Source organism: Rhamphochromis sp. 'chilingali' (assembly GCF_963969265.1).
Source record: "Rhamphochromis sp. 'chilingali' genome assembly, chromosome: 10".
NCBI lineage: Eukaryota > Metazoa > Chordata > Actinopteri > Cichliformes > Cichlidae > Rhamphochromis > Rhamphochromis sp. 'chilingali'.
Genome location: NC_137937.1, coordinates 15,945,424 through 15,972,964, shown reverse-complemented (window position 1 = coordinate 15,972,964; position 27,541 = coordinate 15,945,424). Strand labels below are relative to the sequence as shown.

At 39.8% G+C, this 27,541-nt stretch overlaps 1 protein-coding gene across 2 annotated transcripts in view; it reads left to right on the top strand.

Annotated features, from left to right (window-relative positions):
- Nucleotides 1-1,374: 1,374 nt before the first annotated feature.
- Nucleotides 1,375-27,541, top strand: part of pebp4 (phosphatidylethanolamine binding protein 4) — a 52,811-nt gene continuing 26,644 nt past the window's right edge. The window contains exons 1-5 of one of the 2 annotated variants that reach the window (XM_080893879.1): nucleotides 1,415-1,471; nucleotides 2,380-2,433; nucleotides 2,579-2,676; nucleotides 4,336-4,462; nucleotides 24,844-24,942. In XM_080893879.1, the coding sequence (XP_080750005.1) occupies nucleotides 1,469-1,471; nucleotides 2,380-2,433; nucleotides 2,579-2,676; nucleotides 4,336-4,462; nucleotides 24,844-24,942 (381 nt within the window). In that variant the 5' untranslated portion in view covers nucleotides 1,415-1,468. Of the gene's footprint in view, nucleotides 1,472-2,379; nucleotides 2,434-2,578; nucleotides 2,677-4,335; nucleotides 4,463-24,843; nucleotides 24,943-27,541 lie in introns of both variants that reach the window. The other variant, XM_080893880.1, reaches the window with a different exon arrangement.

Here is a 27,541-nt window from a genome sequence, read left to right as displayed (position 1 = left end):
AGATAACTCAAAATACAGTTTGGTGTACTTTAGCAGCAGGAGGGTCTATATTGCTATAGCTTGCCTTGATGGTAGGACTGATGAAGTTCATCGTTCGTTAAGACATGGTTTCCATTCCTCAGTGCATCGCATTTCTCAGCGAATCTTCTGCTGTTTTGCATCAAGAACACCTCATGCCTTAATGTACAGTGTACTGTAGTGTGTGCTATTGAATGTAAAGTAGTGTTACTGTGGTCACTAGTTTGTTTGCTATATCGTAAGCTATAATGGTGCTCTCTAGGCTGTGTGTGTATCTATAAATGTACATAATCCATAATTTGGATATAAAGCAATCAGTCAGTGTGTGATTCGAAGAGTCCAGTGAGTGTGTGTCAGTTTGAACACTGCTAAAGGTTTATGATTTTGTTTGTTTGTTTAAAGCTGAATGACAAGATTAAAGACTCTGGCTATTAAGGCCACACTAGACTAATGAGAAACCATCAAATTTGTGACATTAACCATGAAATTAATGCAGGGATTTCAAATTTTTGTTTCATTATTTTAAAGTTTCTTTATGTACTCCACTGAGCTCCAATTTCTGAGACTGCATAGTAGCAAAATGCTAAGATAGTGTGGACACTGGAAGCTAGATGGTAACTCTAAATGTAAATACATATATATTTGACTTCTGCAAGTCGAACTCGACATAGCAATCGATACAAGCTATTGCATAGGTTAACATACATACTGTTTTGTACTATGCATAATGAAATGTCTGACTTTGAAAGTATAAACTTGCACTGCTTTGTAGCACCGGGTTCTCTTCAAATTGCATTAAAGGGTACTGCAACATCATTAGATGAAGAAGTAGACAACATCAGGTTAAAATAAAGAAGAAGAAAAATAAGATCATGAATTATAAATTAGTTACTACTGGGGCCCTTTTCCATTTGTTTGGGTGCTAATATCACAGCTGCAGAGAAGCACAAACCAAAGGGAGCTTTAGCAGCACCAGGAATATATATTATATGCTGCACAATCACTACTGCATAGTTTAAGAGGCCTTGATCAGAAATGGTTGAATATTAAATAAAATTAAAAAAAAAAAAAAAACAATAACAGAAAAGAAAAGAAAAAAAACTTGAATGTTTTCTCAGTGTTCAAAACCTGGATGACACTTTGTTTAGTCACCAGGTTTTTATTTTCTTTGTCTTCGTTCTCAAGAGCTGTTTTTATTGTTTGGGAGCTATAAATATGAAATTCTGTAGCATGTGTTCTTGAAAACGTGTAAATAATATTTACTAAATAAACAAAGAGCAACACGTGGAGTCCGGTATGGTGGAGTCTGTTTATTTGGTCGTGTTACGTGAAATTTGTGCAGCCTCATCACACGTCAGAAGGACCGAGCCCTGCGCAGAGGCGGCAGCAGCAGCTGAAGCAGAAGGAGGAACCTGCAGCCAAACAAGCCCCAGCCGACAACTTTTGAGACATGGTAATGTTTATGACACATGCATGCTACTATTCTTAATGCTAGTTTAGATTCCTATTGCCTGTGTGTAGTTTTATTTCAGGTTAGCTGTGGACTTGCGCAGACACTCCGACGCTCAGTAATACACTGCATAAATATAAACAAGCTAAAATAAGTAAAGGCTAAACTTGCTAGTGTTAGTAACACATTAAAAGACATGGGGACTCGCTTTTAGTACAGCCTTGAGTTTACCAGTAGAAAACAAAATATAACGGAAAGCAATGACGTGAAACGGAGATGGGAGCCATTAAAAGTTAAATATAGCATCTAATGCATTAGCAATTCTTGCGGTGTAGCGCGCGACCGGCTCGGTTTAAGGACACACGTGACATAAATTAAAAATTTGTGATTGGACAATGACGTTGCCTACAGCCGTGAGGACCCAATTCCGCCTGTGCTTTTTATGCAAACTACGTTATTTTTCTCTTGGTGTGCAAACATGCGTAGTGATATGCTGCTGATGTGTCATCTAGTCGAACAGGTGTAGGTGAGTTTAGATTAAGCTCTGATTGGCTGAGTGTGGCAGTAGGCGACCTAATTGTAACCAAACCTGATCAAGCACAAAGGACCGGGGAGGGCGGAGGCATACTAGCTTTGCTAATCAGCTGACTTTTAAGTAAGTGAAGGGGAAAAAGTTCAACTGTCCAGGCTAACTGCAGGTGATTGATTTGTGCTTTTGTGTGTCTTTTATGAAGATACTTCTTTATGATTGGAGTTTCTGTTCACACTTAAGCATCAATGTATCAATATGTGTCTACATAACATTAAAAACTACAAAATCACTTACAGCTGTGGCTTTCCAAAGACATTTATCTCCATCAATGTCTGGCAAACATGACGCTCATCATTGATTTTCTTTTGCTTTTGTGGAGCCACACTGCATTGATGAACAAGCAGAGCAAATAGAGACTCTTCTACATCTGCCGGTATGCACAATCGTTTGTTGACCTGGACCTGGACTGCCACTCTGTAATTCAATGTTTCTGAGAGCCTGTTGCTGCAGAATAACACTGTTTGACTCAGAATATTTCCTAAATGATAGATGGCTGGCTAATCGCTGTTGTTCTGCAGGCCATACTGGCTCCTATTTTTGGGCTCATCCTTTTGGGGCTGTTCCACACGGAAGCAAAACAACACACCCTCAGCTCTCAGGATGCTTCTTTCTGTCAGTAAGTCACCAATGAGAGCTGTGATCATAGTGTGTTTGCAATGATACAGTTGTGTTCATATATTTAAAATTTCTTTGAACTGTTCTTTTTCCAGGGTGGAACAGTTGCGCAGCTTAGAGTTATAATATGACAAGAATTAGGTGCACTAGTGTGAGTTTATTTTGGATTTTCTCCAATCCACACAGGGTCAAAAGTATGCATGCACAGTCTTTTCATAAGTGGTGCTGAAGATGCTGCAGTGTCTTTTAACTTGACAAGTCCAAGGCCTATTAAGTTCTTGGTAGTGATCATGGTTGACTACAAGTGGTAGTTTGTCTGTCACTGTGAAAAGGATTTGTTTGACAGCATTGGATCGACCAGTACTCAGAAAAATGGGAAAGTCTGAGGAGCTCTGAGAAGGGGAATTGTAGATTTGCACAAGCTGGGAAGGGCTACTTTGGAGCAATTTCTAAACAACTGCATATTCCAAATTCAAAGAACTGTACTTAAGTACAAGTTATTCAGATGTGTCACCACTTTGCCGTGGTCTGAAACAGGCGCCTTGAGGCGACTATTGCTGTGATATGGCGCCATATAAATAAAATCTAACTTTGAATTGAATTTTAACTGGAAGAAGACCCAACCTGTCACTCTCACATGAGAAGTAATTGAACAACCCAGGAACCGCCAAGGCTCAAGCCTGCCATAAACTGGAAACTGATTGAAGCAAGTTTTACATGAGGGGGTGCCAAACAAGTAAAAGGCCCCTTTTTCAAAGTCACATAAACAAGCCAAATGACTGCTAGAGAAAAGGTTTATGGTCAAACAAGGATTGAGCTGTTTCGCCAGAATGACAGGAGGCGTGTTTGGTGGACTGAAAGTGAGGCTTTCAAGCCTAAGACCCATGTACCAGCTGTCAGACATGGTGGTGGTAGCATCATGCTCTGGGGCTGTTTGGCTACCAGTGGTACATTGCACAAAGTAGATGAAATAATGAAGAAGGTGGATTACCTCTAAAATCTTCCAACAGCGAGACAGTTGAAATCTGGACACAATTGGGTTTTCCAATAGGACAATCATCCCAAATATACATCAAACTGAATATGGAGTGGCTAAAGCAGGCTAACCTTAACCCAAAGACATCACCTCAACCTGATTGAAAATTGGTTAACTATGCTTAAAAGCCCAGCCTATGCCCGAACACCAATCAGTTTAAATGAATTCTACCTATTCTGCTAAGAAAAGTGTTAAAATATCCAGGCAGAGTTATTCCAAAGTGTCTGCTACAGGTGCATCTTGCAAAGTGACATTGAAACGAATATTAGTGGGGTAGCATGTATATTCTTTTGACCCTTTGTGGATTTGAGAAAATCCAAAATAAATTCAAACTTGTGCACCGATTCTTGTTTTTTAAAGTCATTAAAGATGAAAGCTGTGCAATCATTCTTACCTGGAAAAAGAACCGTTTAAAAAAAATCATTAAACCCCCCAAATTACCATGACATCTATGCCCACAATGAGTGGAGGTAAACATGTCACCACAGCTGTATGCAGGCTATATACACTTTGTTAAACTACCTGTGTTTATCTTACGATGTGCATCTGTTCACTTCATCCTTAATACAACATAATACAAACTATATAGAATTAGTTTAATTTTAATATGTCTCTTCAATAAAGTGGTGAACTAGAGGTGATCTACCCAGAGCTGGACATTTATGAATGCCTCATAATCCCAAAGAGCCTCAGAGAGCAAGTCAGCCAAGTTTGGAAAGCCCCACAGGTGTACTTCTCTACTGCGCAGAAGGTAAGACCTCATTTAAGGAATGTCAGAGCAATGAAATACCCCCTTCTAATCCTGTATTTGTGTCCACAGAATAATTATTCCACTGCTGAGGGTTGTTAAATATGAGCATTTTGTCTTATTAGTTAAAGTATTCTGCAGGGAAAATGGTCAGAATTATTCTAGCAGTTATAGTTTGGGGGCAAAGTTAAACATTATATTTTGTCTCTGTGAAGACAGCGTTAAGTGGGGAAATATGCACATGCTTGTTTCCAACACTAGGGGGCAGGAATGAATAAAAAAAGGTTTCATGTGTACCTAAGTGGGACAGCTCTAGCGTTACATTTCTGAGAGGCATAATTTAAATAACAGCTTTCTAAATCATAAGTTAAAATAAAGTGTTTTTTATATATGTATCACAGAACACTTTAACTTTTGAGTATCCCTGTCCTCTTCTGTTACCACAGCTGCACTCGTCATTGTTTCATTGCAGCAGCCTCTGTCACCAGAGGGGGGTGCAATTACCCCACACTTGTAAGTCTCTCAAGGAACAATTGTCTCAAACAAAGGTTATGTTGTATCTGCACTTATAGTTTGTACTATCAAATTGTAAAGTTGGTAATATTGCTTGGTGTCCTCATTTCTGGTCTTTGAATGACTAAATGTAAAAAAGAAAAAAAATACATAACTCATAAGCAACACACAATAAATCACCACCCTCAGTTAGGTGTTAGTGGCAGTTATTAAAATGAGCTGCAACAGACAGCAAACAAAGATGTGAATGCTTCTCAGTAATGAATCTCTGACATGATATCTTTCACGAGTTAATAAAGTTTAAGATGAAAACAGTTTTAACTCAAGTTTAAAACACACTAAACACAAGATGAGAAAGATTTTTATCAGTACAGCTGAGAAGGATCCAGCCTAAATCACAAGTATTTAATTGAAGCTACAGCTTTAAATTTCTTGTTAGCCTTAATATTTTGGATAAGTTTAATTTGAATATGAATCAGATGATGTTTACTGCTTGTAAGAAGAAAATGACATTAACAATCCATGCCTAAATACAATTTATATATAATAGACTGAAGCAAGAATGGAAAATGAGGTGACAGTGCACCTAGCTGAGGATGCTTTATTGTTCTCTCCAAATCCTTACATTCAGATGATCTGTGTAGTGAAATTCTCTATGTGATTACTTATCAGTGGATCATTTTCTGTGTAGTTGTGAGCAGCAGATTGAAAGAGACATGCGCCCATTCCACAGAAAGAGCGCTGAAAAATCCTACATCTGTAAATTGAAAACTTAAATTGAAAGCCACCTCGATTTAGGAGCTAGTTTATGAATTTCAGAGCTAAGCAGTCTAGCTTGAACATGATCTATTGCCCTTCTCTTGCCCAAACTCCATTTGATCTATGGTCGTATTATCTGTAATGCTGTCTTACATGATTCTCTTTTATTGCTTGAATCAGTGTCAGACAGCAAAACAGATTACATGTTAGATTAAATCAATACAAACTTTATTTGCTCAGCTTTGAAATTCTCAATTCTCCATTTCTCCTGACACTTATGTAAACACACGCTATTGAAGGCTGAGATTGTCGCCCGTGGTTCTGCGGTTGGTCTGCTGGTCCACCACGCTTTCTGTCACCGTGCCATGCTGCCAGCGCTGCTGCTATTCTCTGCCACACAGCCCTTGTACCCGGTAGCAAGAATACAGAATAGTGGCCGCTGAAATCCACCCACTGTAACACCCACTTCATTACTGGGACGGGATGCATGCCTGCTGAGTAATTGTAATAGAACACAATGGGCAGTAGTCCCATAAACCTCAATCTAAATATGTGCTCATGACCAAAAACAAAAGCAAAGGATCACAAAAACTGCGGATTTCTGTGTCCAAACTTCAGCGCTACTGTTCGCCACTTTGAACTTATGTGTTATGAAAACCTGGCGTGTGTGCTAATGGAGTGTTTTTAGAAATCCTGCTTACTCTCTGCATCTTCAGAAGCATCTACCGTGTGAAGTGAGTGGGATACGCATTGGTTCATGTGACTGAACTGAAAACACGGCTGAATTACGCACAGTCTCTTGAGTAAAGGTAAAATGCTAATCGGTGTAGGACAAATGGAGACATTTTAGAAAGAGCTCGGAGTACAGATTGCTGAAGGCCCCATGTTTGACATGAACGTAGTTTCATAAATATTTTAACCTCTGAACCTGTTGGTGGTCTAAAACACTCCTCTGTGACTGTAAATTCTTTGGAACACATATTTAGATTGCTTATTGCTACAATGAGTAGTAATAAGCAATTGGTCATTATAGTTTGGCTTTTCTCGACTGTACTCCAGTTGTAATATACAAAATACACAGTGCAGTCACCTTATGATTGGGATCAATTAGGAAAGAAGGTCATTACTTTACACTTATAACCTAATTCATTCCTCAAATTTAGCACATATTCCACATACGTGATTATATTGATATCTTTATTATCTTCACCCTTGAAAGTTGCCTGTATAAAGAGCATTTGAAGAAATAATTGGAACCTGTTACTTTTAGTATCAAGATAAACATGATGAGTTGGAATCAGTCAATTATATTTATGTACTGTGGGTCATGCATCAGAGGTCTGTGAGTCAGATCTCTGTATGCACTGTATAACACGTTTTAAAGTAACATTTTGCTACCGTTGCTAAATATCAATGTGTATGCACTTTACCAGGTGGTCATTATGAAGAATTCAAGTTTATGCTTTAAAAAGTTTCCTAACCAAATTTCAGAAAAAGAAAATTCAAGTCGTCCTATTTCAAATCTAAACTGTTGTTGTTTCAGTCGATATTAATATCTGCTGCAAATGCCAAAATGCTTTTAGGAAGTTTTGATTCGCAGAAAGCAATAGTGAGTTCATCATGTAGATAAATGCTCTTTGGAGAACCAGCAAACTTGCCTGAGGACAGAAAACCTTTGAAATAGAGCTGTGCTTACAGGAAAGAGTAAAGCAAGAGTGAAAATGAAAGCATTTATTATATGAAAAGGATTTAAAACTGTGCATATTTTGCTGTGTTGCAGGTCACCCAGGCGTGCATTTTGGCACAACAAGAGAGCCTTTAAGTGAATTCTGTCCTGGTTTATTTCAGGCTTTATTGACCATTTGTAACAAGGCAGATTGGATTTATTGTAGTCGTTTTGTTTTTAATTATGGAAAGTTTAAAAAAAAAAGGTTTTTACATTTATACATGTCCTTACACGTGTTTTTAAAAAGCAGGTAAGAAGCCTTTCCCATGGGTCTTAATTCAGCCCTCGGATAAACTTCTGGTCTTCTGTTTTTACTTCCAGTGAAGTACCAAAGATTTATACGTGCACATGTCTACACCTATATCACTGACTGCTATTAATTCAACTAACTAATGTAAGATCTAAAGGCACTAAGGAATAAGTGACAAACAAAGCCTGCTCGCACTAATGTTACACAGTTTGACTATTTTGTTTTAATCTGAAGGACATGTTTGTCTTGTGTTTTTTTTTAATGAACCAATTAATTCAATTATTTATTTTAGATGCTCTTTTGTGCATCCGTAAGCCTTGTCATGCTTGTTATTACTGACGCTAATGTGTGGTACGTTTTATTTAAACGATTTTTTTTTTTTACTCTTATTTCGATGGTCATTTTTCATTGATGTAGTTTGTGTAAACAACACAGGCCACAGGACTGCTATCTTTACCACATAGTTACTCCAAAATTGGAGACAGTTTTAGAGTTGTTTTTCTTTTCTTTTTTTTTTTTTTAGTAAGGACCATAGCCACAGGGCACATTCTTAGACATGGGGGATTTCAAAGCCTTGTTTTTGGGTAGACATTTCTTGCATCTGGTGGATGGAATGAGGGTTTAAACCATTACTGCGATTAGAGCTGCCTCACTATGATCTCTTGAGCTTGCTTACTGCTGCTAATAGCTGTTTCCTCTCTATTTCCCTCTATCTTTTTTCTTTTTCGCTTTCTCTCTTTCCGTGAATGATTTTTATGCTTTGCTAAAACATGTGGGGGCGTTGAGAGAGGATTTAAATGCAACGATCCCCCTCCTCTTTTTTTGGTGAATCTCAGTGTTCTTTTCTGCAAGCCTCTGATGACGACAGGGCAGCTTTAAGCCTGGCAGTGCCCACGGCAGGCTGCCGTCTCAGCGCTGCCCACTCTCCTCTGTGTTGGCATGCTGGAGAAAGCGAGGGTGGGGTTCCTCTCTAACAGACCCTGTCATTCCTAGGAAAGCCTACATGTCCACCCATGCAGGATTCCTGATAGGTCTTCATGTTGGGGATGTGATAGCGGCGAGATAAGGGTTTTTATTTTCCGTAGGTGATGGCCTTGATTCAGCAGAGAATCTAGAAGATGCACATCTAGCTGAACCAACATGGCACTTCCTGCACTTTTTATATGAAGTTGAGGGTCAGTTAGTGAAACATGTACCATCTAATTGCATATTCATTGTCATCGGGTGGGTGTTTTTGGCTCTGCTGGATTAAAATCAGCCTGTTTGGCTGGGATTCAGGGAGTTTATTTCCTTAACTAATGTTCCCCTTTGTCATCATAACACCCCGTTAAGCTGACCTGTATCCCGCTCCATTCAGACACAGCCCATTACTACACAACATGTATGATTCACACAAGCTTCTAAAGAGGGGAAGAATTCCAACCTTGTGCTACTAGGAGTACTGGATTGATGATGCATATTTATTGCGATGAAGCGAGGCAATAAACCTCCTCCTCGCACAGAAGAAAAATAATTTGCACCTCACGGAGCATGTGTGTGGCATGTGGACCGCTACAGGTGAAAACAGAGGTAGTTATACAGGAAGCCGCGAGGTTTAAGGTTTGCCCTCATTTGGCAAGTCTGAAGAACAAAGAACAGTTTATTTGAAATTATATGTAGACTGTACCTGACACCTGTATATCTCATTTTTACTTATTTTTATTTTTCATTTCTACCACCTTTTCCTTTGTTTTTCCATCCACTGTAATGATAGTATATTCGTTTTTTTAACTACTCTTTGTACCCTGTTGTTGCAGTAGCGTGGCATTCCTTCACCTTACGTTTGCTCTAAGAGCGTAGGCAGCAGTACTTGTATATAGTGGCTGTGAGTAAAATATGATTTCAATTACCATGAAAATGTATTGTGTTATCAATGGGAGGATAAGAACAGATTAAAGAAGCTCTGGTATGCTCTTACCACTGACAATGGTCAGGCTTATAAGCAGGCAAGCTGAATTTGAGAAAATGATTCACGGTTTGACCAAAGCCCTAAAATCTAAAGCCAGCTCAACCTACCAACATACATTTAAGAGGAACTTTTCTTTTATATTGATTGGACTTTTTTTTATTTGTTTGTTTTTAAAGGTCAATTTTTTTCTTGGCAGGAGAAATAAAGGCTGTCGTTCATTTTTAAAAACGTAACAACTGAAGACAATGGGCGACAGTTGTGAAATTCGTTAATTAGATTCAAACTTGCTTCAGCGCAAAGGTAATAGCGACGACTTAGCGAAGCAGCAGGTCTTTAATAAAAATACCACCTGAACCTGTGCTGCCTCATTATTATTCAATATTCACACAGAAACTCTCTCTCTCGCTCTCTTGTCGGTTCATATACATTGACTGCAAGATCTGTTCAGAGATTCATAATCCGCATGGGAAGTGTGTCTGCTGTGGATACTTAGACAAACATACAAGATTAAATTTCTATTTATATGAGCCACAGAAACCTAACATTTGCCAGAGAATCACTGTAAGATCTGCAGACGACTCGGTTGTGCTTTGACACAGTGAGAAACTTGCACATTTTCCTTAATGTGTTCTGTCCAGCTGGGGGGGGGAGCGGAGGTAGAATAAACTAGAAACTTTCCTTTGGATACTTAGTCGTAGAATATTGCGTCTTAAATATAAAAAGGGTGACTAGAGACTTGAAACTTTCCAGACAGATTTACTGAGGTGCCTATGTGTGAAACTGAGGTAATTGACTCCCCCCCCTTTTCTTGGACAGCTTCTTTTGTTTTACGACTAAGTAATCGCAAAGTTATAAGTGATCAAGTGAAGTTTACTTAAGACCCAGAAGCTTGGCTTAGTGGCATTTTGCCCAAAATGTTTTGTGCTTCTCATTTGTGGTCCGGCACAGGGGTTTAGTTACAGTTGTGTCCCAATCCTCTGATTCACCTTCTTTAAGAACAGCTTCGGGGCTGCTCATAATGCTTAACTCTCCATAATGCCATCCCCTTCATCTCCCCAGTGGTCTTATTGTCTTAAACTCGAGATGGGGAGAAAGAGTGTAAGAAGAAAAAAAAACAGGTTAATACATGTTTGGCTCAGGCAAAGTATCTTTTCAAAGACAGACTCTATTTAAGTTTTTTGGAGAATGTTCTTCTAGTGTTTCTCGTTTCTCCCAACTTGTTTAGTTACACTTTCCTTTTTTTTCACTGCTTTTTGAGGTAAGTTAGGTTGCATTTGACATTAGAAGGCTGCTCGCTGTCGTTGCAGTCAGGTCCATTGGCGCGTCGATTGATCTGAGGGAATGATAAAACTGTCTTCCATGTCAATTTCCTTACCCTGTAGTTTGGAAGCAGAGAAAATGTTATGCAAATGATTTGTTAATCCCTTTACATTATTTGTTCCATTTCTCCCTTTCATTTTCACACTCAGTGTTTCTAACACAGCGAGCTGACAGGCGGACACCCTCAGACTGCTAATTCTTAAGATAGCAAAGAAAGTCAGTCATCCGTCCCACATTTAGTATGCACTCGCTTCAAATTAATCAATGTGACTTTAATGATTTACCTGAAAACCGATCCTGAAAAGGCCTTCAGCTGCCTACATTTTAAAGAACTTGAACTTTAACCTTTGTTTTTTCGGTTTTGTTGTGCATTTCTTTTTTTACATGCTATCAGCAGATTAACAGTCTCAAGGAAAACATTGACCTGCGCAATTAAAGCTATAAAATCAGCATAAGCAAGATAAGACGGCTGAGCCTAAGCCGAGAGAGCACATGAAACTGTGACCAGTGTTTTTTTTTGTTTTTTTTTCCTCTCCCCCCTTTCCTAGTTTTGTTGTCCCAAAGGTTGGTGTTAAAAATAATAAGAAAGAGGTGGGATGGTCTTAGATTCAAGAAGCTTAAAATGCAAAATCTCAAATAAGCCCAATTTTTTCCACCCAATAGCGTTGCGTTTTGGTGGGTTTGTGTTGATCGTCTCAACTGACTCACATGCCGCCCCTCCCCAAATAAAAACACTAGAGATTTACGTGGCTTTTCAAAAAATGTATCTAGACATTTATCCAGCTTAATCTTCTTAACATATTAAAGTGATTTGCTTTACCCTGAAGTGGCTGAAGCTGCAAGCTCACCGCCCCTCATGGCACTAAGACCTCAGAAGCATTGTGGACACCTTCCGCTCCTCATAAAGAGGGAGGTGGGCAGAAGTCGACCTGCTTCTCATCTGTGGAGCTGTGGCTGTCCCCGCTGTGCGTCCATTTTACTTTTATTTTTTTGTTCTGTTATTAGTCCAACTGTTGCACTCAGTCAGTGTTCTTAGGCACATGGCTCTGCCAGCACTGCCCACACTGTGGTGTGGAGGTTTGGAGCTCTCAGCTTTTGAGCTGAACTGAAAGAGCTCTCTCACAGAGTAGGTGTTGGCAGGATGCTTTGTTTCTTTCTGTGAATGTCATAAGAGGTATGGATAATGAGAAAACCGAAGCGTAGTGATGGCATGATATATCTGGGTGCCAAGTTTATGCCTGACTGCAGATTTGGGCATTTTCAGATAGATGATGTGCTTAACCTTTTCTTCAGACGCGACACAAATCTGAGAATCAGTTGTGACAGTTAAAATGTGTTTTTTCCTTAAAACACCACTTAACAAGCCGGCCAACTAAAAGGTCCTGGTCAAACTTGAGTATTGCTAATGTCCTTACTTGGCATAATGCTCTATGGATGTGCCTGAGGGCATTAGTGTTGCCAGATCTCATCAGGAGAGCTAAGAGTTTACACTTGGAGATATTCATTGTAACTGAAGTCTTTGACCATCCATTGTCATCGTGGTATTTAGCTTAATGTGTGTCAAAGTTAAATGTGACATTGTGGTCAACATTTTTTTTAAAGATGTGGTTAAATTCAGACAGGACCGGATGGGTTTGAATAGGTTTTTTCCTTTAATGAATGAAATCATCATTTAAAAATGGCATTTTGTATTCACACGGGTTATCTTTGACCAATATTAAAATTTGTTTGATGATCTGAAACATTAAGTATGACTAATATGCAAAAACCAAGAAATCAGGAAGGGGCTTATATTTTCTCACGGTACTTGTACTATTTTTGAAGTGGGGCATTAGGAATGCAATTCAGTTGAATTTTATTTATATAGCACCAAATCACAACAACAGTCACCTCAAGGTGCTTTATATATAAGGCAAAAACCATACAATAATACAGAAAGAAAACCCAATAATAGGATGAGCCCTTATGAGCAAGCACTTGGTGACAGTGGGAAGGAAAAACTCCCTTTTAACGGGAAGAAACCTCCAGCAGAGGGAGAGCCCTCTGCCGCAACTGGGTGAGGGGAAGGGAAAAAATGAACGAATAAATGCGAAGCTTTGACCACAAAACCTTTAAGTGTTACTGCTGAGGGAATATTAAAGTTCTCCTTTATGGTGCAGTGTAGCTGACCTGATACCACATATCTGCATACGGGGTAAAAAAACAGGTCACTCATGGCCTGTGTGTGTGTGTGTGTGTGTGTGTGTCGTTTTAGAGTGATGACACATAAAAAAAAGGTGTTGTTTGTCACACATACATGGCACGAAATATTTTGTAACAAGAGCACTCAGAGAGCACAACTCCCTCCAAAGGGCGTGACCTTAACCATGACCCGATTGTCACCTAAATTAAATCAGCTCAAGCTGTTATTGGTGTCTACCATCTCACAAAATGTAAACATGGCATCTTGAAAACTGGACTGCTTGACTGCTGACAAACAGACAGACAAACTGTGTTATTTGGGTTATTTGGACATCACATAAATCAATGCGGCAAATACTTTCTCCTGAGAAACAGAATCTTGACTAGTTTGGGTAGATTAGCTTGAAAAATGACTCAAAGAACTAGGGCTGTGCGATATGACCAAAATTTCATATCCCGATATAAGAATTCTATTGTCTGATAACGATATAAATCACAAAAATGTAACATTTTCTGTAAATTCTGTGAATCTCGGGCAGCTTGACTTGTGGGAAGTGTTTCCAGCTGCGCGTCATGTAGCTGGAGTCGAGTGTTTTAACCGATGTATGAAACTATACATTTTTAGACATAAGTTGTAACAGCCGCCGTTTTCTTTGTGAGTATTTATTACACGGTGTGCTGCGGGGAAAAGCCTGTTCTAACGTTTGAGTCTAAGGTTTATTTTTTAGCACCTGGCGGCTCTCTTTTACTTCTCATCCGTAAATAATCTGCTCTTTCACGTGATTCAGTTTATTTTGAAAAGTCTCAACAGGATCTTGAGCTTTATTGTGAAAGGTTTATGTGGAACATAAACAAGCGGACACGCGATGGTTTTACCGTCGTTGTTGCTAACACAACGCATAAAAACAGGCGCTTGTCCGTCCTAAGAGAAAGAGAGAACTTTAAGAAATTAATATAGCCACTACAGTGACCATCAAAACAATGAAAAAATATTGCTGTAAAGAGTTTATTTTGCAACACCACGAAACGATAGCGTAAAATGAAACGATAGACGTTTTTATATCGTCATCCGATATATATCGTTATATCAAACAGCCCTACAAATAACTTATTTATGAGACCAGTTGCCGACTTATTTGCGATAATGACACATCAGTTATGAGTATAGTAACTGTTATAACTCTAATCTCTTAAATTGTATGCATTTATGTAGAGATTTGATTGCAGAGCACAATTCCAGATCATATACAACACGGCATGAAAAGAGCGTAATAGTGTTGTTATGTCGCTGAACAATGGATCATTTACAATGAAACTAATGATCTAGATCAGCGGTCTCCAACCTTTTTTGTGCCACGGACCGGCCTTTAATGTGTCGCGGATAAATACAACAAAATAAAACTAGTACCGGTACCGAAAAAAAGAAGATTTATTCATAACGCACATGAAAAGACCCAGGAAAACAGAGTTAACGATCAAAACGATAACAAAATAACGCTGAAAACTTATAAAAACCCTGAAAACTGTACATTTCACACCTGAGCCTCAACTTTCGCGGCCTGGTACCAAACGACACACGGACCGGTACCGGTCCGAGGCCCGGGGGTTGGGGACCGCTGATCTAGATTGTAATAAAACACTGATGACTCATTATAAATGTTTTCTTTTCCCAAAAGAAGAAGAACTCTGAACTGTGTTGTTACATTTAACATGCAGATATAGGTTTCAGGAAATGCATTTGCTGCTTACGAAACAATATAATTTTTATGTAGGTTCCTGACAGATATTACTGGACAGGAAAGACACAACAGACAGTGATCATTGAGACTCTCACAGAGAACATGCTGTATGTTCCTGTCCTAATGACTTGACTGTGTTCCCGTGAATCTGTGCAGTTATTAGGATTGTGGCTTGTGGAATGGAATGTATTGTTTTGGTTTATCTCTTTTCATATTCAAACAGCTACTTGACCTCTTGTACTTGGACTAAATGTCTGACAGGTGTTAAAATCATGCGCTGAGGGTATCCAGATAAATGTTGTTGAACGTAGCAAAGCTCCACTTCAAACAAACTATGAGTGGTAGCTTCTTTTCATAGCACGCAGAATAGAAGAAATTGATTGGAACTGGGAGGCTTAGGACTGGATTTTCCGCAACCATAATATTTTTTTTTAACAACTGCAGCTTAAATTTAGATATTTTTTTTTCCTGGCTTTGTTTTTTTTTATATTTCTTTGTCCAAATCCTATCGAGTGGTGCTTCAGGTTTTTCCTTGAGTAAAAAGTTGATATTGTTGTGAGGAGGGAGAAAGGACTTTTTTCATGTGTGCAGGAATGTAGATTTCTTCCCCCCGTGAAATCCTAATTGTGCCTTGGAGGGCTGGTAGGGTATCTCTGCTCAGCTCAGCTCAACAGGATTTGTGTCTGTGTATGTTAGAGTATGTCTCTTAGCTTGAATACGGATATAACCCTTTCATTGCACAAGCTGCTGATTTTTCATATTTGCCGATAGGCTGATCCTGTGTATCCGTAGCTTTTTTTGTGGAAGACATTGAAAGTTTTTGTTTGGGAAGCTTCCATATTTAATTTTTCTTTCCACTTTAAATATTTGATATTTGTTAAGAATTAATGCAGATAACGTGCGGACCTCTTTTTCTGGCCCAGCGGTTTCTTTCGAAACTCCCGAGAGCAGGTTCGGTCAATAGTGCATGGTCAGATGGATGACACATCGCAGGTCAAAACCATATCTGTCCCTGCACGAGTTATTGCTGTGCATTTATCTATGCAAATCCAGGATAAGATCCTATCTGCCTGCAGCGACATATCCCCCTGGATTTCGTCTATGTGAGCTAGGCAGGTTATGGTTGACAGTTAAAAAGGAATTGCAGGAACATATATGCGGAGATTATTGCTGCAGTCATTAATTGTTGCTTGAAAGGGGATTAGGATTACCAGTCCTATAGAACACTCTAACACCTGTCCTTCCTCACATCTAACAATGTTACTTCAGTTTTCCTTATTTCACTATCAGTTCAAGTTGGCAAAATAAAAAAGGCTGATTTATTCAAATGAATCATCAACGCTGGAAATGATTCAATATGTGCCACATTCAGATGGGTGATATATTATTCCCTTGGGGAGAGGCAAAGATGGAGCTGTGGAGCTGTTTTATTTGTGCTGTCTTTATCAGTGTGTCAGGCAGAGAGGCTGAGCTTGTTCTCTATGAATGGACGAGCCCTTGAACCATAAACCTGTACCTCCTCTGATAACAGTTTTTGCATTGTGATGTAAGTGCCATTCTCTGTGATGTCCTCTCTGACAGCACTAAATATATCAGCACGCACAAAATGATCTGTCAGACGAATTATTTTATTTCAACCAGTTCTCCAAAACTAAGGATTTTCTGTGCTGGGTACGCAGGATATGTGTGTGTGCGTGTGTGTGTGTGTGTGTGTGTGTTTTTGAAGACTACATTGTGCATTTTCTTAAGGATTCAGAGCAAAGCACAGCATTGTGGTTGCATTTCACCAAGCTTTTGCTGTTCTGTGGTTTTAACGCGTTTGCCTGTAGGTGAACATTTTTACTGTACTTTACTGTCTTCCATACTTCGTGCTGAATATCATTCGGTGCTATTTCTGCCGCTGACTGCTCTGACGTCTGAAATCACCATATCTTCTAAGGTGATATGAGTGCTCCCTGAATTACTCAGAGCCCATGATGACATGGACCTGATTGTCAGACGGGTGGGCTGGTGACACTGGAACACAGACGGTGCTTGTCTGTTTGAAATATTCAGTTTCAAGCTTCCAAGCCCTGGGCAGTCCTCTCTCCCAGTCTCCCAACACCCAGCTTCGCCCACTGAAACAAGACTCTTCCATACTGGAAAATCCGGCCCTGTCAACTGGCAGTCTGGACTAGGTTCAGCCCACACGCCAAGCACCCCACCACCACCACTTCCACCCCTTAATAGGCACAAGAGTTTGCCACCCCATGTAGATGCCTTTTGGTCGCCATCCATGAATGGCGTCAATAGCATCTTCCTACACAACAGTGACTGAACGGAGGGCACAAGAAAATGTGGGAATAATTTACACTTTCTCACTGTACTACCATCAGAAACCATAATTAATCATGATAGAAAAAATGTGGAAGCCATCTTGGCTGGTGAAACATGCAGTGCCTGTGAACAGCCCTGACACCTTTAACAGCTCCGATGGCCAAATAGGAATGGGGTGTCAGAGTGCTTACAACTAGTCTCCCTTCAAGGCAGCATGTTTCCCAACATCTTCAGACTCTTGTCTGCTGCATGATGGTTCATCATGAAGTGTAACCGTTGTAACCTTACAATTTATTTTACCACCACGATGCGCAATTAATCGCCTGTCTTGAGAACTTGAACATGTGGCGTTAGATGACGGGAGACCAAAACAATTGTTCTGTTAAAACAAAAACAGTAATGTTAATTTTTTTTCCCCTCATCTCCTCCCAAACATTAAAATAAATAAAATGTGCCTACCAGGATAAAATTGATTGTTAAAATAAAGATTAAATAAGAGCTTCAATTGTTTATAGAATTGAAATCTCACATCATGTGTGCAAACCTGCTGTTTTTGGGTTGCGTTTACACTATTAGCAAATCCAAAATAGATCTGCATTGTTTTACTTTTCATCCACCAATTACCTTAAAGTGCTTGATTTAGATTTCCAAATCCAGGAGAAATAATTACAGTGATCTCACCTTTAACTTTCTCAGGCAGCACTTGCTGGTAAAATAGATCTGACTCTCAGCGTGCGACATGCTTGACAGATTAATTACGGATATGAGTCCAGTGAGGTAATTTGCCCCGTTTGACTGCGTGTTCTTGGCAGCCAAACTACATGACAGAAATATTTGCCTCATTTAGCACTAGTTGGATCTCATGCTCGCATCCAAGCACCTGGCCCCATGTTTCTTCAGAATACCTGTTAGTGGTTGTTGCTGTGTCTGAGCATGTGCATTTGCAGAAATGCTTTCATGACAGTGAGTAGGTGTATGTGTGTAAAACCACCAGTAGAAAGTGTTGAAAGCCTCAGCTAGCAAGATCGCATCCAGGGTGACTAATAAGCTTAACATGAGCACGGCTGTGTTCGCAAGCATGGTGCGGTGAAAGAAGTCTTCAGTGTTGAGAGAAATGCAGAAATGGTTCCCTAGGCTGCTACTAATTCCTTCACCCCCTCAAGCTTCAATCAGACTGTGAACTATCTTACTGTTAGCTATGGCTTCATAGTAGTTACAAAGTTCACACCAGAAGTGCAAGGCTTTATAAACAAAGTTCAGGCTAGGCTGAATTTAAAAATTTCCAGAGTTTATCCAAGAGCTGCTCATTTGTGGTTTTGGAGGCTGAAATAATGCACATTGTTCAGGACTCTTGAATAACACACACTGTAGTAACATTTATTAGGTGGACTATAGGCTATGAATGTAATTGCATTGTCTCGTATTGCCTTGCGCCATGTGCTAATTAGATTCAAATATACCATATTAGCATATTTTTATGCTCAAGCAGAAAACGTGATTATGCAATTATGTAAACTTGTGTTTCATATTCCACTCAGTCCCCTTGAACTGCAACCTCCTCATAGCTCGCTCACTCATCTGTTTAGCTACTTAGCGGCCATCTAGTAGCTATGTTGTCTTTAGGCCTAGAATCTGCGTTTGTAGCCACATGTGACTTTGCTTTGACCATGTGGCTCCTCGAAGTGTGGATTTATAAGCCACTTCACACTCCATTCCTGTGTGGGAGGAGGCTGAGTTAAAAATAGGAAGGTTTGGAGGTAGTGAGCAGCCCGCACTGTGTGAGGCGTTTAAGAACACACAGAGAACTATTGGTGTTCTCTTTGCATTCTTTATTTGTGCCAATAAACCATGTGAGTTTTAAACTATTACCAGTATCAGAGTTTATAATAGTGTCAGGACTCAGGTTACTTCTAAAAGCATTGACTTTATGTGTTGCTGACTTTGTCTACCTAAGATATCTGGTAGTTAAAGTTACTAACTTAAGACTTATTTAAACCCCACGTTCATGTGTGGGTTCATAATGTGAGCATTTACAGTGAGGCAAAAAAGAAACATTAAATTAAAGTGCAGCATGCTGAGACAATATTTTAGTTCTGTTCATACCCCTGTAAGGTATTTAGTCACAACCTTAAAATTTGCCTAACCTTAAACCAAGAACTTTCTGTGTCTAAACATGCAAAGGTCTTGTTTTTTTTAGGTTATGTTTAGATGTAATCTAAAAAGAACCTTGTGGGTTTTATGACCTCATGTAGAGATATAAAGCTGTATTTTAGGAAGTGGTTTTCTGTCTGTCTAGTTTCATCATGCTCTGGATTCTACGATCGAGACATTAGTGGAGGAGCCAAGGATTTTTTTAAATATCTTAAAGTGTAAATAATATCTTATAGTGCAAATGTTTTATAAAAAAAAACATGACCTGCGTCATGTTTCCATATAGTAAATATGTACTAAAGGTTATTAGAGCAAAATGACCAAATGTTTTTTAAATAGAAACTCTGACTTTAAAGGTCAGTTTCAAGTGTGAGTCAGAGAATTTATACTATTTATAACTGTTTGTAATAGTTTAAGGAGAAGATTCAAAGCACATGCAAAAAGCTAAGTGATGAACTTTGTTTGTGTTATAGTTATGTTTTTGTTTTTTTAACAACACTGTTTCTGTTATAATGTCAACACGTGTGATGTTGGTCACCTTAAAACCAGACCCAGTTCTGATTCTGAAAGTGGCATTTCACAACTTCTTCTCTGCTTTAATAAATCAGAAAAAGAGGTGAAGTGTTGATTTGACATGCTCATTATAGATAGGGCTGGATCAAGTGACCCTAAACCTTCCCTTAGTTACGCTGCAGACTTGCAATAGGGCTGGTGCACTGAGTATTTCTTCTTCACTCACCGTGTGTTTACACAACACTATGTATTTAATCATTAGTTCTTATTAAGCTCTGGCTCTCTTCTAAAGTGTGTCTTTTGTCCTGTCTTCCTCCCTCGGCCACCACCAGTCTGGGCAGATGGCTTCCCCTCATTGAGCCTATTTCTGGTGAAGGTTTCTTCCTGGTAAAAAGGAGTTTTTCTTTCCCGCTGTCGCCAAGTGCTTGCTCATAGGGGGTCATCTGATTATTGGGGTTTTTATTGGAGGTTTGTCCCTTTATAATATAAAGTACCTTAAGGGGACTGTTGTGATTTGGATTTAATTGGATGGATGAATGAAGAATCTTTTAAAGACTCAGACAGCTACAAACAGTTGCTGCAGTGGACACTTTTCATTTTTCTAACTTCGCTCCTCTCCGTGTCTGGCTGAAGTACCAAACCACGTATCACACACTTTGGACACTGCCTGGCAACAGGTACTCTTTGCAGGTAGACGGGCACATAGCTTCCTATGGTCTGGTACGGAGCTGCCATTGGAGAACCATGTTCAGTCCAGAGTTGGCAGACAGATATTTTAGGCCACATAAGGAAATATATTGTCTGTATTTTAAAAAACAAACAAAAAAACACCCATTGGGATACTACATTACCCATAATTCAGCTCAACAACCTCATTCCCTTAAGTGAACTGTAAAAGTGGTCCTAGAGTCTTTGTAGACATGACAAGACCGTTTAATCGCTGCAAAAAAAGATATCGTTTGATGTTCTTTGTCTTTCACCCAATTCCTGTGGTGCAGATTACCAGCGTGCTCTCTATGGCTGACTATGAAGAGGGTTTTAAAACGCTGCTAGCAGTGAGGAAAATGAGGTTCCCAAGCTTCTGCCGATGAACATTGGGGGATGGGCTGCTATTAATGACGATGAGGGGCCTCCTTACCTGTAAGGTCAGCGACCTCTAGGTGAATGCTGCAGCGCTCCTTTTCCATCTAATCTTTGGCTGTATGTCCCACATATTTCTGGTAAGGATCCAATTACTTCTGCCTGGCTGACCTCTGACCTCTTCGTCACCAGTATGAACCTCATCTTCTGACCCCAACAGTCTTACCACTGTTAACCTTCCCCATCATTCACCCGTCTGTCCCTCTCCCTGCTATCATGATTCTATAAGGAGACCTTATCTCAGTGTCCCTAATGTAAAAGTCCACTCAACTTTTCTCTGTGACTTCACTTGATATGGTTTTATACACAGTAAGTAAAATGCCATTAATCTTGTTTGGTTGTACAAAGAACAGAACAGCTGATTAGGTGGAGACTCATTTTCTCTGCCCTCTGATAAATTTACTTCTGCAGTCGTGTTCTACAGTTCCTGTTTTTCTGTATTTACAGAATGATCTTTGAACCTCGTTATAAGCTGCAGTCGATGGTTGTTAAGCCATCGCCGTCTCTTAATCACAACACAGATACCTGTTAATTACCAAATGAGTTCAAGTGTTTTTGCTGCTTAAACAAGGATTTGGGATCGATGCATTGCTTTGCTCGGGGTCGAGCAGTGAGCACTGTTGACCATTTAATGAAACGTTACAGGTTCTGTGCGCAGAGGCTGAAGGAAGTGAAGAGCTGGGAGGATAAAGCGAAGGATGTATTAATAGGCAGCTGCACGGACGACACAGTTTGGGATTGGGTCAGGGATAAAGCATGAACTTGTAAACTCACAGAGGGGCCTCTCCTTCCTCCCTCCCTCTCGCTAACTTACTCTCGCCCTCCGTGGTGTCATCAGTTAGCAGAAGTGGGCTCGATAGCCCAGGCAGGCTCTACGAGAGCAGCGATTACCCATCCTTTCTGATTCTCATCCCCAGCAGAGTTCACTCAAAGGTAATACAGTATGCATCCAGAGAGACACCAGATTTCCTCTGCCTTTGTTCTTTGACGTCTCCTGCTTTGCAAATACTATATCCATTCGATGCTATTGGCATACATGTAATTTAACAAATATCACCTTTACACTCCTATTACATAAAATCACAAAGAGGTATAGAATTTGTATATTATTCAGCCCCCCCCCCCCCCCCCCCCCCTTTTTCCTTTCTGCAACTGACCAGTAGCCATTAACGAGGTGCCCAGTTGACTTCAGGGTCCGTTGCACCCCCCTGGCATCCAAGGTGTGGTCTCAATGGGCCGTTTTGCTGTGATCACAGCAGGCAGTGGGAGGTTAATCCCAAGAGAATGCAAGCTCAATCTTTTCCCGCCTCCAGCTTGCACCCGGGGCCCTCACATCTCCACTTGTATAATGGCCTGACGGAGCTCTGTGGTCTGTGGCCAACACCTCTTCAGATTTCACTTCTGCTTTCTTTAGCTCTGAGAATATTGTGACATTTTTCAAGGCCTGCACCCATTACAAAGAATAACCGAGTGGGTTGCTGACCTCTCACCTTTGTGCAAAGTCTAATTATAAGTATAAGCTAAGTATATGGAAGAAACTGAATACTTAAACACTATGTAAATTTTTGTGTTGTCCAAAATATAGAAAATGAACCGTCACCAGTCATAGATATCATAAGCAGCAGAAGTGAATTTTAAATTATCAGCATGGCTCAGATATTACTAATAATTAATACTAATGAGAAACTCTAGCATGTTTTTAAAAATGTGTGCCTCCCAGTGTACAGCTATGACAATTAGCCCCCCGTTAAAACATGTTTTGATATACGTTTAGTTTGTTCGAGCACCGCTAAATAATTTCAGATGGCAGAATATGCATCTGTTTTTCCCCGGAGTCTTTTGCACATATCTGCGCGTAATTAATGTGGATTTTGACAGATGGAGAAAAAAAAATGTCCTCGTAATAGAGAAGGGTACATGCCACAATGTGTGAAGTGCAAGCATGGAGGGAGCTTCTTGTATTATTTGCTGCCCATGCCAGCTGGACCCGACAGATTCTTACAGGTAGAAATTCGAGCAAGAAATATATGCAGGAATCATTTAAATTCAGTGCCCACCATAAATAGGCGGTGTTTTTGTTGTTACGGTTGGAAATTAATGTGAAATGTTCTCAGTGTTCTAAATTTGGCATTCAGAAGACTAAACCTGTCCCGTTCGGTGTCTTTCCATCCATGGTAACCTTCGTGAAATATCCAATGAAGTGCAATTTCTTTCAATGGTAATTGTGACTGGAGGTCATTTTTAATTTAAATGCTTAAAATCCCCCCCCCCCTTTTAGTCATTGTGTGCACGCGTGTGTGTCTACGTGCACACGTGTGTGTGGTGTGTGCATCTGTTGTTAGAAACCATGTTATTTCTGAATGCATCAGGGTCTGACTTAAATATTAGTGTAACTACATTATCACAGTTTCTTTGCCTGGTAGCAAATATGTACAAATGAGGATTACAACTCTTGAGAAGGCAACAGGTCATGGTTGGTAAGCTGCCCGGGGGGGTCACTGATATAGAGTCACTTTTGACAGGCTGTGGAGGAGGCTCTATTGTTGCTGGTGTGTCTGGATGTTACCTGCAGGCACTATCACTGAGACTACAGTATTATCCTATTATTAGGCTTAGTTGTTTACGCTTATTACTGCTTGTCAGGTAGGCAGAGAATCCTTCTGAAAATGAGCATCTGCGGAAAAAATACACGACTACTTCTTTATCTCATTCAAGTACATCGGCTTAGGATAATTTTCACAGGCCTGCACGAATGTATTGATAGGACACAACAAACAGAAATGTAAGATTTATGTTTACATGGAAAATGTTTTCCTGCACCGACTTTCCCAACAGTGTTATTTGGCAGCCGACGTGAGAATGTAAGAAACGATGCATCTGTTCTCTGTGTATTAAAGCTGATAGCATTATGGTATTGCCTCTGTAGGAAGCACGATATACAGTAAGGGGGACAGCGAGGATTGAAACAGCCTTGATTAATGTCTCTGTTTGTAGAGGAAGTGAACAAAATAAAAAAAGCCCATCATATGGTCTGGCAGATTTTGGGCACTAGACCAGGGATGACAAATGTGCTCTCGCAATAATTCAATCTGCTCTCATAATTCTCTAACTTTTAGGGACAGACAGAATGAAGATTTTCCGGCAATTAAGCCGCCAAGTCAACGTCCAATAACTGTGATCAAGTGTTAGTTAAGATGCTTTTTCTCTCACTTTATCCATTGACAGATTGAGGGGTATAAAGATACTTGGTAAGTGGCAGAAAGTTACTGTGAATATGTTAACGAGAGGATTTGGTATCGGATCCAAAACGTTGTCATTTTGTTGATGTCACATTAATGATATGAAGTTTTAAGAATAACTGTGAAGGAACAGAGCTCACTTGTTGGAAGAATAAGTTTGTGATTAGCACAGCTACTGTATTCCAATGTGTATCATTGCCTTTTTAGGACAGCTTTCTTCATACTTTGAGCACTTTAACCTTGGCAGCTGAATTAAGACTGTTAACACAGAAGAAAACCCACCCTTCTGGCTTTGTTTGCTGTCTGCATACATTTTATAAATAGAATAAGAATTCACACAGCATTAAATAGGGTAACGTAAAGCTTAGAAAGTAAAGTGTGTGTTTTTGAGTATCTAAACCAACTCCAGTTGTCAAGCCTTGGGCGACGTAATGTGCAAACGGCACATGGCTGTTTAGAAAGCAGAAGGGATCAGGTACTGCTGTTGCTCAAAGTGCCTCTGGGCCAATCACAGTGTGCATGGCACTGCGGTAAACACTTTGTCTGTGTTAAATAAATCAATAACATATGAATCTCCTTCTGTTTGCAGAAAAAGACGTACGTCTTGGTGATGGTCGATCCTGATGCTCCAAACCGCAGCAAGCCAACATCTGCTTACTGGAGGCACTGGTTGGTCGTGGACATACAGGTACGCTAAGACTGAAAAACTGCGCCGCTTTAAGGAAAAACAAGACTTGTGTTTTGGTGATGGTGACACAGGCCGTGTTTGTTATTGGATTAGAAACTCATGGGGTACAAATTTATGATGTAGCGCGTGGCTGTTTAAAAAAAAAAATTTCTTGAAAATTGTGCATTTTCATAATCTCGGGGTCTCACTTGGCATGTGTAGTGTTTACATCTGCACTGGGGCCGATCGTAAGGCTGAAAAATTATGAATGGTTTTTAAGCCTAACTTGGTTCAAAAAAAGGATGCCAAGTTTGAAAAATGTTAATTTTTCATATCATGTATCTTGTGCAATAAATGCCTGTGACAAAAGTGTGGGAGTAAGTCTTTCTAAATGGCTGTGAAAGTTTGCAAGGCCCTGTCAGCAGCAATTTCCCTCTGCTGCAGAGAGCCTGGGATGTGTCAATGCAGGCGTGTGAGACCGAGATTGAGGAGAGCAGCATGCGAGGCGCACACTCTTTTCTCCCATAGAGCTCCAGTCCCTCAGCTCCCCCTTCAGTGGAGAGATCTTGGCAGAATGTCCTCCCTTCATCTGTTCCCCCAGGCAGAGCAGCTCCCCCAATGATCCACACTTCTCCATATTTTACACCCCCGAAATGGGCACAGCTCCGATCCCCTTATTTCTCTTCATATTTCACTCCTTTTTATCCGTTCGTTTGTGTGTTTTCACATTCTTGCATTCTAACGCCAAATGCATGTTGAGTTGTTGATTGCCTCAAATATTTAGAGGTTTGCCGACATTTTATAATCCCCCGGTAACCGGGAGATCAACTCGGTAGATTAAGACTAGTGGTTTAAGAAACAAGCACACAAAGACGCTTCAGCGATGTATCACTGCTGCCATTTCGTTTTTATAAGGCGTGGTCATACACGAAGTAAACGGCACATTGATTTAAAGATCCAAATGTGATGTATTTGGGATGTATATTCTGGAAAACCTGCAGTAGATGTAGACTGTGCGTTCTGTGATTGAGCTCATTGGTGAGAGTTGGTTTATTTAACCACACTTTGGCTTACTGTAAGGAATCTATGAATATTTACCTCACATTTCTCACATACATCAATGATATAAAAAAAGGGAGTGATTTGCACTTTGTAAAATTGTATTAGGCATCACCTTTGCTTCTTATTTTTAAGCCAATAAAGTCTGCCTGGCTGCACGACTAGCTGTGAATAAACAAATGTCTTTCAAGTGCTCAGACAGAGCACATTTTCTCTAGCAATTCAATTTCCTGTCACTTGTGTGGGTGTTGACCTGCGTTGCCCATGTAGGGATTGGCCAATGTGATGGGATGTTTTTCTGATTGTGACTGGTGGTTGGTCAGAAGGGTTAATGAGCCTTTTGAGTGATGCCAACTGTAGTGGGAGGTGTTTAATTGACCAGGGTGCCTAGGTGACATCATAAAATCTCAGTTTTGTTTGAAGTGCCGATGTGAATGTATTGGATTTTGATTTGGTTCAGCGGTTTTGACAGCAATGTCGGTCAATTTTTGAATGAATGCATAAGTATATGTAATTCAGAAAGAAAAGACTAGAGTCACAGTCAAATATGATTGAGGATTTTTTTTTTTAATTTATTCTTTGCATTATTGTTTCATGTGAATTTAAAATAAAAAGTTCTGTGTGCTAATATTTGACATTCACTAGTTATTTGTAACAATGTGTTTGATGGTAGATTACTCTGAAAGGAAAGTTTCTTTAGCTGAAGTCAGGGGTCATGCTTTCAAATGTCAAAGGGATCAGTGTTTTGATCCTCACTCGTCAGATGGTGTGAGCTGCAGCAGCCATAGTCTTTTCATATATATTCATTAGCACAAGGTCATGCAATCTTGCCCTAGATGAGGATGTTTCCATAATTAGTGTGGATTTTTTTTTTTTTTTTTTTTTTTTTTTTATCCATATCCGGAGTTATGAAGAAAAACATTTCTTTAATTTAACTGAGAATAAAGTGAGGTCAGGCTGGACTGAGCAGCACGGCGCTACAGATTTACACCGATATCTCCACCAAAGTCTCATTAGAGAATCAATGATAGCACAGCAAAGACCTGCTAGAGTACCTTGTGTTTAGATAGGTTCCTCACCTTACCTTGCTCTTGCTCTGCATGTTCAGCTGTTCACCTATCAAAACATGCTGCTGAGGGTTTTTTTAATTACGTGACTGCTGTGTAAGACGCACTTGAGAAGGATACTTGTGAATCAGAGTGTGAACATTATCAGGCCGACCGGACCAACCAAGTAGCAGATGTCTTTCTTTTGGAATGATTATCAATAGTAATCTTAAGATAATGACATTGTGTTGTTGCGATTAACATATTTGCCTTGTGCATAAAAGGTCTCTGGTTTCAGACACAAAACCAGCTTCAGGGGTCACAAGCTGGTGTCGGTCCAAAGCCCTGCTGTAAAATCTGTGGCACATCCAAGTGTGGTTTACTCAAACCAGAAAATACAGCTCAGTCCTGATGTTGCTAAAGCTCAGTTCAATTCAAATTTATTTATATAGCACCAAATCACAACATCAGTTGCTTCAACAATCAGACAACTTCCTGTGAGCAAGCACTTGGAG